This window comes from Pleurodeles waltl, chromosome 1_2, assembly GCF_031143425.1.
Source record: "Pleurodeles waltl isolate 20211129_DDA chromosome 1_2, aPleWal1.hap1.20221129, whole genome shotgun sequence".
NCBI lineage: Eukaryota > Metazoa > Chordata > Amphibia > Caudata > Salamandridae > Pleurodeles > Pleurodeles waltl.
The window spans coordinates 597357691-597375286 of NC_090437.1; the positions used below are offsets into that span (position 1 = coordinate 597357691).

The 17596-nt window shown below is 40.5% G+C and overlaps 1 protein-coding gene across 1 annotated transcript in view; it reads right to left on the reverse strand.

Annotated features, from left to right (window-relative positions):
• The window catches only part of LOC138301776 (malate synthase-like), a 215917-nt gene that overhangs the window by 141938 nt on the left and 56383 nt on the right, over window positions 1-17596 (reverse strand). The window contains exons 4-5 of the mRNA XM_069242281.1: window positions 3408-3498; window positions 3235-3311 (exon numbers count right to left, since the gene is read on the reverse strand). Coding sequence (XP_069098382.1) covers window positions 3235-3311; window positions 3408-3498 — 168 coding nt within the window. The remainder of the gene's footprint in view (window positions 1-3234; window positions 3312-3407; window positions 3499-17596) is intronic.

Consider the following 17596-nt stretch of genomic DNA (forward strand, 5'->3'; position numbering starts at 1 on the left):
GATTTGTCTTCTTCACTATCACAAACTGCGTGGTATTTTGGATAATCAACCGGCATATGGTGTTATGCTTCGGAGCTTTTTCAAAGTAACATGAAAAAATGGAATAAAGTAAGTCCACGAGAGAAGTATTCCTATAATGTGGAGAGGAAAGTATCCATTGCGATGGCGTCTAAGGGGGTAGCGAGCAACAAATTATATCAATGCAGGATTCTTATAATGTTTTCCTTGAATAATACATCCAAGAATATGTATGATACAATGAAACAAATGTTTTTACTTCTTATAAATAGAAGACTCCGATTACAATATCCTCAGAGTCTAAGCACTAACTGGAAAGGAAGGCTAAAGTCCCTGAATAAAGGACATTGCCGATGAATATTAACAGTTTAAGCACAATTACACTGGGGCTGTTCCAGCAAAAAAATGACCACAGACCTCTGTCGCAATTAAAGGTCCCTTCCAATTTAGAGAAAAAACTGTTCTCTTTGCCGAATATTGTAATCACCAACAATAAGTGTTCCAGAATGTTCCTTTGTCAGGTGATGTCTGCTTGAGTTTAGAGATATATTGTGACATCATTCACTGAATGTCCCCTTTAGCACTTTTAGGCCCATATTTATACTTTTTGACGCTAAACTGCGCTAACGCAGTTTAGCGTCAAAAAATTTAGCGCCGTCTAACGCCATTCTGAAGCGCCATGCGGGCGCCGTATTTATGGAATGGCGTTAGCCGGCGCAAGCAGACCGGCGCTGCCTGGTGTGCGTGGAAAAAAACCACGTAGACCAGGCAGCGCCGGCGTTGGGAAAAAATGACGTTAGGGCGTCTTAAAATGGGGCAAGTCAGGTTGCGTCGAAAAAATCGTCGTAACCCGACTTGCGCCATTTTTTTTCGACGCCCATCCCCCATCAACATGACTCCTATCATTGTAAAGATAGGAGTCATGCCCCCTTGCCCAATGGCCATGCCCAGGGGACTTCTGTCCCCTGGGCATGGTCATTGGGCATAGTGGCATGTAGGGGGGCACAAATCAGGCCCCCCTATGCCACAAAAAAAAAAAAAAAAATACTTACCTGAACTTACCTTAATGTCCATGGGATGGGTCCCTCCGTCCTTGGGTGTCCTCCTGGGGTGGGCAAGGGTGGCAGGGGGGGTCCCTGGGGGCAGGGGAGGGCACTCTGGGCTCATTTTGAGCCCACTTGTCCCTTAACGCCATCCCTGACCCAGGCGTTAAAAAGCGGCGCAAATGCGCCGTTTTTGGCCACGCCCACTCCCGGGCGTCTCTTTTGCCCGGGAGTATAAATACCACGTAAAGGCCTGGGAGTAATTTTTTAAGACGGGAACGCCTCCCTTGCATATCATTAACGCAAGGAAGGGGTTCACGATAAAAAATGACGCACACTCCGGGCACTTTGGCGCCCGAAGCGTCTAACGCCAGAGTATAAATATGGCGTTAGTTGGCGTTAGTTCTGCGTCGAATTTGCGTCGAAAAAAACGACGCAAATTCGGCGCAACCAGAGTATAAATATGGCCCTCAATACTCCATTGCTGGTACAGAATGTGTATGCGGTCTCACAGGATTGTCACCTATGGGCATAAATTCTGTAGGCTCAGAGAACTGTCTGCATTCGAAAACAACATATTTATATGTAAGTCTGACTTTGTGAATCAACCGTCAATCTTGGATGCTGAGTTTTAGACTTTTACACATATAAACCCGATGAATGTATAGAAAAGGCTTTGTGAGGTGGGCCCATAAACTGCAGACAGCAAGCGTATAACTTCAGTAAACCAGAATATATGTCCTGCGTTCCGCCATAGCCGTCACTTAGTTCCCCCCCCCCACCCCCCCCCATTACGACTTCGCACGGAAAAGGCCGACCTACGAAGTCAAGCGGTCAGTAGACCGCCAGGGTCGTAATGATGGCCTTAGTCTGTGGAAAAGTCTGCCCATAAAGGGCAACCTTTATGAAAGAGTAATTGGATGTCCACACAGTACTGATTCTGTAAAAATCCGGATTTTCCACATTTGTAAGTGGCATTTCAGTGAGTACTAGTTTACATGTCAGGGAAATGGCTGGAAAAATGTAAGAAAAGGAGGGGAACTTTCACAACGTTGTTACTTTGAGAGTATGCACAACTATTTGGATGTCTTTTACATGCATGCTTATACATACATTTTCTAAAAGTAGGTGGTATAGTACAGCTGTAGCCCCCAGTTTCAAGTAGGTGTAGGGAAAAAAGACCTTTCGTAAATAATGCGATTTTCAACTAAAAAGAAAAAGTAAAAAATATATATGTTTTAAATTTTCTAGTTTCATAACTCTACGTATGCATATTCTCTGTAATGGCTACAAGGTGAATAACTATAGTTAGGTATATCAAAAATGTATGTGCAAAGCCTACACTCATGAATAGGACAGGTTCTAAAACTTGTAAGGAACCTATACGTTGCTGAAGTAGTTCTGCATATTGGACTAGGAGTCATTAATCTTTGCAATGGATAGGCTTATTCATTTCGTTCTAGAGCAGCAGTTCTCAACCTTTTAACTTCTGGTAATCCCATTAGAAGCACAACTGGAAGCTGAAGACCCAGGATTAAGACATTTCTATGATTTAAGCATCAAAACGATACCCTAAATACAGTATACATCAAACAAATATACAATGTATGAAACATTTTCACAAATACTAAAGTCAACATTTTAATTTTAATAGAAAACTTGGAGCTTTTCAAAATGTGTTTCTTTTCTAAAAGATGTAGTGATAGGCTAGACTCTAACATATTGCTTCGTCTTTTTCCCTTAAACTATACGTGTTTCAATTGAGGCCACCAATCACCCATACCAGATTCAGTTTGCTGTACTTGCACTTCTCCCGTGAATCAAGTTACCAACTTAATTATTAGCCTCCAATTTCAAAATCCAAAACATTTACAGGGCATTGTAAAATGTTTAATTTTACAGGTTGCACTTTTGAGGTACATATACCTTAATATTCTACTAATATAATTCAATTTTCTAAACATTCCCAGACCCCCTGAGTAGGTGGTCTGCAGACCACAGGTTAAGAACCACAGTTCTAGAGATTTTTATGACTTCTTAGTAGATCAGACACATCATGCACACACACACACACACACACACACACACAGGCACACACACATGCACACACACACACACACACACACAGCATGGAATATGTGTGTGATAAGCTTTATAATAAAGAGACACATACCATCATATTGTGCTCAACCATATTCCATGCCCGTGGTCTAAGCATTAATACAGGTGCTTTTGATATTGGTGGTATATCTAGATAAAAAAAATAAAAAAAATGGTTACCATATCAAATAAGTTACCTCAAAAAATTAAAGCCTTCCTAGGCCCAGTTAAGATGTATTGTCTTACCAGGAAACTTGTTGTTGACAGCCTGGTAAACATTGTAGATTCCTTTAACTTGATTAAAGAATGTTGGACAGTTTCCATCATCAAAATCCACCTGAATGCGAGAATGATAAGGGAAGAATTGGTTGAATATGTCTTAAACACCAATACAGTTCCAAAAAGGCATTCTTGTTGTAGGCATCACCTTTGTTTAGCATACTATCATAAGCTTGTTACATTTATAATACTGTAAACATACCAGCAAGACATTTCTCTAAGGATTTTGCCAACCTTGCAGCTGCCAACAATGACATTGTCCCATCCCAGCAACTCTGCAACAACCTCTCAAACGTCTTCAAACAGAAGATTGCCTAGATCTAGAACACATTTGACCCACAGCTTACCGTTATGAAACCCCAGCAGGACACCTCGCCATTGCTAAACAGCAGCTAAACAACTGGAAGCCCCTCTCGAATGAAGACCACCAACCTGATAAATACCATCCACTGAGAAGCCCCCCTCAGACCCATTCTCCCACTTCACATACAACCTTGGAAGAACCATCATCTTCCCGCGCTCACCGCTATCATCAACACCTCCATAACCACCGCCACCTTCCAGTCTTGCTGGAAAAATGCAGAAGTCAATGCTCCTACTGAAGAAACAAACAGCAGACCCAGCACCCCCAGTAGCTACAGACCCATCTTGCTCCTGCCTTTTCCAGCTAAAGTAATTGCGAAAGCCATCAATACCCAACTGGCAGACCATCCAAAACTCCATCAACTCCTAGACAGCTCCCAATCTGGCTTTATTGCACCCACAGCACAGAAACAGCGATGACTGCGGCCACCAATGACATCAGAAGCATCCTCAACCCAGGAGAAATTACGACACTCATCCTCCTCGCTGCAGCTTTTGATACGGTCTCCCAAACTCACTCATCAGAAATCTTCAGCACTTAGGTATCTGCGGACCGGCCATCAAGTGGATATCCTCCTTTCTAAAGGACAGAACTCAAAGAGTTAGACTTCCCTCCTACACCTCAGAACCCAAGAAACTCATCTGCAGAGTCCCTCCAGGATCGTCGCTCAGCCCATCACTGTTCAAAGTCAACCTGATGCCCCTTGCGGACATCGTCAGAGCCCAAAGCGTCAACATAGAGGCCTACACCGATGACACACAGCTAACCTCTCCCTTAACGACTCTACCAGCACCACCAAAGCAAACTTCGCCAGCTGCATGAGCAATGTTGTTGTATGGATGAAAACAACTGCCTCGAGCTCAACACATGCACAACCAAAGTCCTTATCTTCAGCAACAACCAGTCCCTTTGGGATGCCTCTTGGTGGCTCTCTGAATTTGGCACCCCACCCACACCTATAGACCATGCCAAGAACATCAGGATCATCCTGAACACCAACCTGTCCATAAGCAGACAGCTCAACGCCGTCGCCTCATCATGTTTCCACATCCTGTGAATGCTATGCAAGATTTTCAAGTGAATCCCACTTAACAATAGATAAACAGTCACCCAAGTTCTCATTACAAGCAGACTTGACTAGAGAAACACCCTCCACTTCGGAATCCCAGTCCAGTTTCTATACTGACTCTAAAGCACCCAGAGCACCACCATCAGACTCATCCTGCTAAATAACTACATCTCTCCATACCTCAACAATCTCCACTGGCTCCTAGTCCAGGAAAGATGTAAGTTCAAGCTACTCACTCAGGCCTACAAAGCTATCCACAACACTGGCCCAGCGTATCTCAACCATCACCTCAACTTCTACCCACCCACCAGACACCTTCGATCTGCGTTCCAGGCAAGAGCACACCTCCCTTGCATCAAGGCCAGAAGCAGAGGATGCTCCTTCTACCTCGCAGCCAAGTCTTGGAACGACCTCCCGCAACACCTCAGAACCTCCCCCTCCCACATGGACATTTGAAGGAACCTCAAGACCTGGTTCTTCCCGACGAAACAGGCATGACCTTCTCCTCCCCCCTCAGGCATGCCCTAGTCAGTGCCTGGATACCCTCACGGGTGATTAGCCAAACTCTTCAAATTCACATAACATAACATGTCTATTATTTGTTTTCATATATGATTTCTTTCATTCGTTTATTCATTTTCTGTTAATTAGTGAATTCTGCTTATTTTAGAAATAACTTCATATTAATTTAGGTTAATGCAGTCTGTCTTCTTTACAACAATACTTAATAAATGAGGCGTGTTCACATCCTTAAGGCAGAGACCTTGCTACCGGATCTTAAAAATATGATTAAAGAAACTCCTCCCCTAAAAGATGTCATGAATTGAGCCATGCCACATCAAACACTTCCTATACTGCCTCTCTCATGTGGGAGACACACTTCCAGTCCTAATCCTTTGGTGACATTTGCTGCTGTACTTTTCACTCTCTTGTGATAGACTAGCTGACTGGAGGTCCTAGCTTGACGTGCTTCCTTTCTTAGAAAAGAAATGGGGGTCCATGTTTGGAAAAGAGGAGAGATTTGGGGCAGGACTGCCAGCTACTCACTTGGAAGCCTAAACTAAAACTCCTGTGAAGTCCAGACAGTGGAAGAGGCTCCCATGCATCATCAATGGGTTTATGTACTGAGAAGAGGTTGGGAGCATTCCTCTGTGTGGAGTTCAATACAGAAGGTCCTCAAAAGTATGCAGATACTCGTTCCTACATGCTCTAAAACAAGCTTATTTGCTTATAGCATTAAAGTACATAAATATATTGATACTCAAATATGAAACTATGTTCGGTGTATCAACCTGGAACACATGTTATCACACGCACTAGAACTTAATTGAAATCCGCAGCATATATTGATACCTCTTGTAATAGGGCAACAACAAACATATACAATGCGCATTTTCACAATGAGACTCTCAATATTCAATGGACCAAATTTAATGTGTCTTGCAATCCGACAGTTCATGCACAGCATTTTCTCCTGTGTTTTAGAGTTCCTGTGTTGCTCTTCAGTCATTTTGTGGTTAGGCATTTTGAAAGTGTGCTTAACCATGGACTAGTTTCTATTCGTTCGGATAAATAGTACTATAGGAAAAGCGCTAATTAATAATTTACAATAATAAATTTGATGATGCAAAAAAGGTTGTGGCCCTAACCCTTGCACTAAATTGCTATGAAATGGACTGGTATATATGAGATAGATTTGATGAAGAAAATCGTGACTGGGTACAAACAAGAAATTCTAACATGCACAGAAATTAACCAGTGTCCAGATCTTAGTAACCTTTAACAAACTTAGCAATGCCATTTCAGAGATTTTAAAATTGACATCTGGAATGAAAAAGGGGTAAAACAGGGCTGGTTCGATCGGATTGCTCACAAGCAAGCCAGGAATTCAAGCAAGCCTTACAGGCCCGACCAAGAAAAAGGGTAGAAGTTTCTATCAAACGCTCTAGTTATAAACATGCATTGGAGATGAGAAAGGCGCAATTGAGAGCAAGGGCATGGGAAAATCTTGAGCAAACAACGGCCCTGAAAGATAGTACCTTATTTTGGAAAACAATTAACCAGTCATTCCGAAAAAAAATACAGATGTACTTGAAATTACCGCACATGTTCCATCAGAGGACTGGCTCTCCCATTTTGATACAATATTTCATCCAGATCATTTGGTTATGCACTCACTGAATGCTGGAATAATTGGGATCAAGCCATCCATTCTGAACATGATTAGTTTAGAGGAAGTAAGATCTGCCCTTGGAAGATGCTTGAAAGGGAAGGCACCGGGTCCTGACGGGGTGCCAGTAGATGCGTATCTGATTTCTATGGAATTATGATCCCCTATTTTGACCCAAGTCTTTTTGAGTGTGACAAAGGGATATATTTTAACTTCATGGACAGAAAGCATAATTGTTCCCACATTTAAAAAGGGAAACAGGGGTAACCCTAAATGTTATCGACCTATCTCCCTTTTAGACTCCTCGATCAAACTATTAGGGAGAATACTCTCAGAAAGATTAGAGGCCTGGGCAATTGATAATCAAATACTTACAGAGGCTCAATTGGGTTTTAGACCTGAGGTTGGCACTCTGGAACAGTGTATAAATCTCAACTTAACAGTAAGCAAATACACATAAGCAAAAAAGAGCAATGTATTTCTCTGCTTTGCAGATCTTAGCAGTGCTTTTGATTTGGTGAACCATGCAAAGCTGTGGAAAGTTTTAACAGACTTTGGTGCGCCCCCAGATATAATCAGTTTTCTGGCACAATTGTATAATCATTTAACAGCGCAAGTGCGGTACTGGAGGCATGGCGAATGTACCCCAGGCCTCAGGATTGGGAGAGGCATCGGACAGGGTTGCATTTTAGCTCCCCTCCTATTTTCCCTTTATATCTTTGGGGTAGATGCCTATCTAAAACACATGGCAATTGATACACCTAAAATCGGGAAATGCCCGGTCCCTGTCCTTCTAAATGCAGATGATGCAGTCCTACTGTCAAGAACCGCAAACGGGCTACAGCGGTTGATTGAGGGCTTTGTTGAGTTTATGGAGGGTAGAGATATGTGCCTGAACTTGAGTAAAACAGTTCTAATGACATGTGGCCTGAGCAAGGCCAGAAATAATTTTTTTTTTATTAAGGGCCATAAATGTGAGGAAGTAAATAGTTTTACATATCTGGGTGTACAGTTCTCTAATAAGGGCCACTGGAAGCAATATTTAGAAATAACTAAGATGAAATATATAAGATCAACAGAGGCCGTTTTTAGATTCTCAAGGAAAATTGGCAATAAACCCCTTAGGGAAATGTTACAAATTTATAGAAGTAAAACAATTAATAGTATTATGTATGGTTCTGCCCTATGGGGTTTAATGCCTGAGATCCAGTTGTTGCAAGTATTAGAGAAAAAATTCCTCTGCAGACTACTTGCTGTCCCTAATACCACCTCTACATACATGGTACAGAGGGAACTAGGTTGTCATTATGTAGAAGACCTAATATATACTAGTGCCTTATTAGCATGGAACGGCATCTGGTCTAAAGAAGGGACATGATTTACAAAAGAGATTATTAAAGGTTGCTTAACACTAGAACATTGGGATAGAATCCCATGGTTTATGCATCTAAAACAATTGCTGAAAATCATAAATCTCAATCTGGATTTAGATGACCCATTTACCATCCTGCAATTCAGCAAAGAAGAACGGAAATAGCAACTAATGGGGCAGAGAGAAAGGGATAGATTTGGTACAGAATGTAAGAAATCAACAGTAGTGCATTACATGATTGAAGCTAAAGAGACTATTCAAAATTATCTGTTAATAGTACCAATTATTCAAGAAAGATTTTATTTAACCCGAATGCATTTTAGGACATTGCACTACGTAGTAGCTTTTCCAAATATGGGGATATGGAGTAAAAATCTACCGAAGTGTCCCTGTGCCGGACGAATTGACAATCCACGGCGCACTTTAATATTTCTTGCAAACTATACCACGATATCAGGAAATGCTATTTAAAACCTCTATTTATTACAAACAAATAGTTTTATTGTAAAGAAGCATTAATTATTTACGTACATTGGACACTGAAGAGATATGTTATGCAGTGACAAAATTTATACTATGAGCTATAGAACAAAGGAAAACGTCCACGCACCTAGAAATCCTCTGTTACGAGATTGAATTATGGTTAAGATTGAATTATGGTTAAACTCGTTAAAATGAAGGTTCTTATTTATTTATTATTAATGTGCAGATATATTTTATTGTAAAGAAACTGTACATCTTTTATGGAGTAATATCTGAATAAAGATTGATTTTATTTTATTTGACTGGTCTGCTTCAGTTTTGTTTTTTAAGGATGTCACTGAAGTATTGCTTCTTCTTCCTTTCGTTTCCTTCAAGTTTTGTATGATGGATTAAAGGTGCAGGGTTTAGAAACAAGTTTAGATCTAATGTAATTAGTTAACACACTGTAGCGAATCTGAGAGTAGTAAAGTCACATTGGATCTTTTGGCAGTTTTTCAGTCTTTCAATGATAGGCAAAATTCATAAGAATATTGGCCAATTGAGGGAGAGACTGTGTGTGCGTTTTTGTGTGTGTAAAAATCCAACATGACACCTCACCATTCCCGACTGAAAGCCCCTGTACCCAACTATTTAGCACAAGATACAAGATACATTTGTTAGGGGGGTGTAACACCCCACACACCCGTCATGAAGCTAAGGCCCTGTACATCAGCCACCTTTTGTAACAAGTCAGTATTGAGAGCAGGTCACTTGACAAAAAATCTAAGATTTAAACATTTAGGGCAAAGTTTAGTTACAGGTACCTGTGAAAAAGTGCTGTCACCATGCATATGGGATAGTGGTGACAATATGACACAAGGCTTACCACATACAAAAAAGAAATCACAGCTACAAGATGTCCCATTGTTATTTTCAGCTGCAGTGTGTGCTCCCCACCTGCCAGAAGCCTCAAAAGTTTAAAAATAAAACGATAATAAAACAGGTTTATTATTGTTTTATTTTTCAAGTTCTAAGGGCCAAGCCGAGTCTTGGGGGTGGGGTCATCACAGTGCTAGGGATGGGGAATGAGTGGTGTGCACTGCTATCATTGCGCATGTGGGTTTGGCCAGTCATCTCAGGACGGCCATACCGACATGCTTACTGAGCTGTCTCCAGCCTAAGCTGCATTGTCGGGTTGGAGACAGCAGGCACAGGCTCCCAGTCTCTCTGGGAGTGCAAAGCCAGGGCGCTCAGGCCAATCTTGATGCTGCTTGCATGCTGCCAGCAGCAAGAGAGCAGCATCTGGATTGGCAGCAGCGGAGTTTGGGAGCCTGTGCTGCAGTGGAGAGGAGCAGAAGACTGTCAATTCAGCAGACAGCAAGTAAGTTATTTTATTTATTTTTTGTGCTTGTCCGATTGTTGTGTTTTTGTGTTCGTATCATCCACCTCACCCCACCCGCCCCGCCACTCTGCCTTGACAACAGCCGCTACTGATTATCTTTGATACCGTCAGCTTATCCTGGCTTTTTACTTAACTGCATTTTACTGTTGGGGTTTTAGCCGATAGTTACAAAGTTAACATAAAAATTTCCTAGAATACAAAGTGATGTCTGTTACAGCATCAGAACTGACTTAAACCAAGGTATTTACCACAGGGAGCATGCTTAAAGCAACATGTTTCCAGTGCCCTAGAATGCAGGGTTACAAAATAATCTGATGTAGTTCAAGATTTTAAACGTTTCTCAAGGTACTGTGATGTTGGCAGGATTGACTACTCCTACAACGTCATAGTATTCAGTAAGGAGAAGGTAAATGACCCCCAACTGTGTGCAGGGATGTGCTTATTAAAACATTTGAATATATTATTCTTATTTTTAATCTAATAATAGTTCTGTAAACCAGACAGAATTCTGAGTGTGAGAGGTAATGCGATGTGACAGATGACATTGAGGTGTGAGTGTAAGTGAGAGTGCAATACCTTCTATGTTTAAAACAGTCTAACATAAGGCTGTTAAGGCCGTTGGACAAACTGTCAATAGGAAGACACTAAATAAGAAAATAAGTTACTTACCTGTAACTGTAGTTCTCCAGTATTGGAATCTTTCATAGATTCACATGCTTGAATCCTTCCCCGTCATTGAGATGGGAGCCCCCGGTAAATCAAAACAGCTATACACATAAGCCACTGCAATGAAAAAAGGCCTAAAGGCTTTTACTTTAGTAGCCTATCCTTATCACTATGAGCAAGAGGACCAAAGCAAGGCACAGCCAATCAGGCTTCCCCTCCCTCTAGAACCCTCCTGAGAGGAGCTTCCATCCCTCAGATTTTCTCAAGCACGAGTGCAGGATTCAAGCATGTGAATCTATGAAAGTTACAATACTGGAGTAACCTAAATTACTTTTCCTTTAAATTGAATATTTACTTTAGAACAATCACTGCAAAGAAAATGGTTTTGACAACAGTGGAAAAATATATTTTTGTCTGTTTTGGGGGTTAGGCTGCTGAATAAACACTGGTACACGTTTATTACCCCTGACAAGGCATTGAGGCACTTTATGGTGCGGGTCATGATGGTATTTCCCACTGAGGTCAACCAGGTGAAGCACGTGCTCACAGAAGATGTACCATCAATTTCACCCCGGTCCATTTACCTATGTATGCCTCCATAGTACATTGTTCCCCTATATTGTCAGTTTTGTTACCTGATTCCATTGCACAGTGCAAAAAGGCTAGTGAACACTTGCTTTCAATCTTCAAGACTTGAGATGCACTGCCCGGTGTTTATCAACACACTTACGAAACTTAAGAACAGAAAGCTCTTTTGTAGGTGAAATCATTTGCAAAGTCATTTACGCACCAAACTTCAAAGCTTCACAAAACATGAATTCAGACAGCTTGATTTATTCCAACATAATACTGATATGGTGTGATGTTACATATCTTTGAATAGGTGTGAGTCACACATGGCCAAAGTATAAGTTAACTTGTGAATGGAGTCGAACTCATGGAAAAGCTCTGTGTCTCGAGCCTGCGTGGACGTCATTTAGGGGTCTTGCCCTTTCCAACCCCTGGATTCAGAGGTGGAAAATTCAGTGCCAGGAACGCAGTGGCAGCCCTTTCTTATGGAAGTCAGATGGGGCTTCACTCTCTTTGTTTTCTGACATTTTTTTATTACACTAATAGTGAAACAATGTCTTTTGTTTTTCAGGTACCAACTGCTAATGTTTTAATACTGCTGCTATTTTTGATAACACCATAGCTAGATGTTTTCTAAATTTGTGTTACTAAATCTTTTACATGAAGTCCAACATGTTAATGCTAATTAGTGGTTAGTGAGGTGTTACTCTCATACTCATTGAATGGTCATTGACTCCTTTTGTTTGATAATTCAGTGTATTCAATTTCTCTTGCTCAGATTCTATTGCTATGGTTTTGTGTATTATCTATTGAGGCATTGATTCTAATTGCATTGATTAAACTTAGGTACATTCGTTGATTCAATCAGCCTTTATTGTTTCTTTACATGTATCATTTGAGTTTGGGAATTATTTTCGTGACTTTAGCATTGTTAATATAGGGAAATACACATTTTAACTTCTTAATAAACTGGTGTGGTTGTTGATGGTCAAATTGATCATGGTGTGTTTAATTTGATGTTTATGACGTATTCACTAAGACGTATTCTTCAAAGCAACTAAAATATAGCTGAGATTTCTGCTTTAACAGTTTTCATAGCAGAGGATGGCTAGTATCTCTTTGAATGACTCATGGATTATGTCATAAATTGCGAAAATTGGTTTGATTGTTTTTATTATTGTTTTTGAAATTTTTGTTTAAAATGGACACAATGTATTCTTAAACACCCAAAGTGATTTTCCCAGGTCTTTGGAGTCTGTCTAGGTTGATAGGGAATGTTCTCAGTGTTCTGTTGTTAGATTGAATGAAGTAGATTATGCGCTTGCACAGCTTTAGCTAATTTGTAGTTGATTGAGCTGGTTGTAAGATTTTTTTAGTGGAGTTGGTGTACTCCAAATTTGGTTAAAGAAAGAGTCGGCGTACTCTAAAGTGTGAGAGTAGGGAAGTTAGCGAACTTCATATGTGTGTGGCGCTTGGTTCTCAGAAAAATTGTCCACGTGGTTGATGGTATACAGACCTCACAGGGTAGGTCTAAGACTCCAGAGTATATTAAAAGTGTATTGAGACACTTGGTTTCTGTTGTAATTTGTCTATTTAGTAGGCCAATCGGGCGTGATTGGTAAGTCGAATTTATGAGTTAAGTGGAGTGTTTGGTCTTTTCGACTGAGAGTTGGCAAGTCCAACGTGCACCAGGACAGTATCTATTGATCAGTTGAGAGTGAAATTTGCGGGTCTAACTTTGCTTATGAATCTGGAGAACTGAGAAAGAAGAATAGCTGCAAGAGTGAAAGCCGACAGTGAAATTTCGTAAGGTTCCTGAAGCGATTGTATTACCCTACCTATAGAAAATAGACAAATTTGTTTTATTATTGGTTTGATTAAGTGCTCACAATTAATTTTGCATCAGTTTTGAGTGTTTTTGAGTTTAGGAGGACAAGAGGCAAAACTTTGTCAGCTGTTGTGTGTAAGTGTGATGTCATTTTTGTGCCGCACTGGGATAAGTTGGTTAGTGAGAAGGGTCGCAAACGGATTGGTGGACAACCGTGAAATGCATTGGTCGAGAAGGGAGCGAAGAGGATTGTGGGATTACAGTCACTTCCTGATTATTGATTTTTTACATAAAATTTGTGAAAATGAAGTTTTTCAAAGATTTAAAAAATGCTCTTAGAGGAGATGAGTATATTCCGGCTAGGCAAAGAGAAATGTGTCCACCAGAAGGTACTCCGGCATATATCCTAATTGAAGAGAAAGGTACCAGAGCGTGTCTTTGGTTAAAACGTTGGATTACAGTCACACAGAAGGAAGGATGTTTAGCATTTCCTGAAAATGGTACATTTAATTTGAGAATTTTCGAGAATTTGAGACAGGTGATATATGGTCTAAGACCTCCACCAACACCAGCTCAGTTCGAGGCATTAGCGATCTGGGAGCTAGTAGCCAGACAGCAACAAACATTGAAATTTGAGAGGAATATGAGAAGAGCAGAGAAGTCACTAGCAGAAGCTAGGTGGGACAGTGAGCAGAAACAGTGGAGACTAGATAACTTACAAGGTGTTAGGTTGTTTCCTGCAATGACTGACGACAGTAAGAAAGATACAAAGAAAACTTCAAAGAAATCTAAAAAGAGTTCTTCTTCAACAGTTGAAGAACAGACATCAAAAGAATCTGAAAGGTCTTTGATTAATGATGAGGAATCGGACGAGGATGAGTTTATTACACAAATTTTGAGAAATAATTCGCCAATTTATGTGGCTCAAGAAGGTTCGAGTACTACTGTTACAAACCATATTGCACCAATACCAGCTGCAGTGACACAGAGTCCAGTAAAGAGTAACGATAACATGACTCAGAGTTCTGTACAGGTTAATCCTAACCTGAACCAGAGCTCAGTTCACACTAGTCCTTCAGTGCAAATACCAATGCAGAGCAGCTTCAATCAGTCAAGAGACAATAGACAGCTGCCACAACTTAGTGTCTCTAGGTTTTACCCAGATATACCGATTCTGAACACAACTACTAATCTAGTAGTATCCTCAGGACAGACTTAACAGGAGCCGATATTGGTTCAGACAGAGCCCACTCTTATGTTACTGCCTCAAATGCAGAATGCAGGAGTAGTGCAATCTCAGAATGTAGAAACCAGATCAAGCCCAGATGCAATATCGATACCCATTACATTTGGTCCACTTGTGCCTTTATATGCCCAAGGCAAAAAAAGTGCAGAAAATCAAGAAGTTCAAAATCAGAATGAAAACACTAGGTTAATGTCACCTAAAAGACAGACTCTAAATAGAACAAAGTCGTTATTAGATTTAACTCTTATTAGAAATTCTGAAATGGCTGGATCAGGTAACTGTCCCAAGGTAAAAATATTGACACCTCAACATGTGAACCCAATGCAGCAACAGTTACCGAGTGTGTAAACTAGTAATATCTCATTACTAGGTTTGACTGCACAACAATTAACAAGGTGGTTGGAAGAATTAAGTGTTTCCAATGTTCCAGAGAATCAGTTTAAAGAAAAGGAGTTTATAAACAAAACAATATTGTCAATGGAAGCAGGTGAGCTTCTTGAAGGGACAATGGGAGTAAATAGACTCGAATCTTATACTGAAGCTGAGTTGTGAGATTTGTGTCCATTAAATACGGAGGGAGCAGCTGAAGTGCATCAGCAATTACAAGAGTTAGCAGACAAATATGAAATAGATCTTACAAAAACATAAAGCCTGAAAATAAGTTATACATTGAATTTTGAAGCTGAAGATTTTGAACGCATTAGGTCTGCAGGGATGAAAACACATCTTAGAGAGTTACTTGAGAGAGTACAAATTTGGAGAGCTTTAGAAAAATGGGAAGGCAGATGGGTCAGGAAAAGGGAACGGCTGAGGAAAGGTTCAGATACTCCTCTTATAGATGTAACACAAATTAAAGAGCCAGTAAAAGTTCTACCAATGAGAGAGATTCCAGGAGGAAATTTTGTACATGTCCCTTGGAGCAGAAGTGATATCTTGTCATTTACAAATGACTACCCCAGTTCGAGGGAGAAACTAGTGGAATGGTACCAGCAAACAGATAGGTATGTGAAACTTGCTAAATGCCTATGGGAGGATTTAAACACTCTTTTGGAGATGCTTGTTCCAGCAGATTTGTGGATCGAGTGTAAGAGGAGTGTAGATTGGCCAACAAGTGAGCCGCCATGAAATCCATCAACAGGTGCACCATCTCCTGAGGTAATGAAGAATTACTATAAGGTCATTGAATTCCGGAACACGAGAATTTCAACATGTTTCAAAACATTGACAGAGCATTGATAGGACTGCTCAGGAAGTGAAAGAATTGATTCATGCATACTATGAGAGGTTGTTAAAAGCATTTAAACACTACAGTGGTATTGAAAGAATTGAGCCGAAAGACATGATTTGTTTTGTGTTCAGGTTTGTTGAAGGACTCAGAGCAGAAATTAGCCAGATCATTAAGAGTCATTTGATTTGGTGGCAAGCAAAGCCGATTGATGAGGTGCGGCAGTATGCAAAATACTGTAATGATGACATTGAATTGAAACAGAAAACGTTCAAAGAGAAAGCGATGGTGATGCAGATCAAGGCTGCACAGACAGGGATTCAGGTAGGTTTTCAGCCTCAGCAGCAACAGGGAAAGGGCATGTTTCAGAATCAAGGCAGAGGTAGAGGTTGTGGTGGAATGTCAATGGGAAGTGTTAATCGAGGTGTAGATTTGAATTCCGTGATGATGCAAGGAGAGCCACAGGGAAAAAGAATGTTACCTTGTCATGTTTGCAGAGGAATCAGGCATTGGAAAAGGTAGTGTCCAATGTTAAAGCAAAGAGGTGTTGTTCAACAGATGAATTGTGTCAATGCTTTCCAGAATATGCGAGGACCCAGAATGAGAGGTCAAATTCAAAATTTCCAGAATAATGTAAATCCGATGCAGGGTTTCCAACCTTTCCAACCCATACAGCATGTGCAAAATGTACAACTGCAGGTACAACAGGTACATTTACCCCAGTAACAGCAGATTCAGCCACAAGTGCAGATGGTGCATGCACAACAAAGTCAAATGCCTAGACAATTGCAAGTACTGCAGTGTCCAATGGATCAGCAACAGGTGATGATTTCTCAGGTAGTCACAGGTCAGAGACTAAATCAAAGTAATAATTCATCAATTTCCTTTACACAGTGAGAATGGAATAAACAATGTAGGGCTGACAGATAGTTCAGATGAGGAAGAATGCTTGTTGGCTGCTTCATTAGAAGTGGATCAGAAAGATCCTTATGTTAAGGGAAAAGTGCATGGTCACAAACTTTATTTTCTGGTTGAAACTGGAGCTACACGCTCAACAGTACGATCTGCAGAGGTTCCAGATTTGCCCTTATCAGGGAAGACAATTTAGATTGTGGGAGTTGCAAATCAATATTTGACAAACCCAATTACAGAACGAGTTTTGGTTAAAATTGGTAATTTTAAAGGTTAGCACAAGTTTGTGGTTTGTGATTCAAGTCCAGTGTCACTACTGGGAAGGGATTTATTATGCAAAACAAAATGTTCAATTACCTGTTCTGATGAGGGAATCAAAATGCAAACAAACAGCGATGAAGAAGACCAGACACTTACTGTCAGCAATGAATGTCTGAAGAATTTCTTTGATTAGTTTTGATGAGCCAGTAATTGAGGAAGCTCCTTTGATTAGTTTCTTTCCAGTTTTTGAAGTGAAAGCTCTTCCTCGTGATATGCAAAAGACTGTTAAGTCTAAGGTTTGGGATCTTTCAGGAAAATACATTGGGTTGATAAAAGGAGCAGAACCAGTTTGAGCCACAGTTAAGCGAAATGTAGTTTTTCCTCAGATTCCACAATATCCAATGACGATTGACGCAATCGAAGGTGTGAAACTCTTAATAGAACAGTTTGTGGAGGAAGGAATTTTGAAAGAAGTGATGAGTAGCCCATGTAATTCAGTAATAATGGGTTTGAGAAAGCCATGTAGGAAAAATCGTCTTGTGCAGGATATGTGAAAAATAAATGACATAGTGATTAAGTGTTGTATAGTTGTGCCAAATCCAGCTGTGA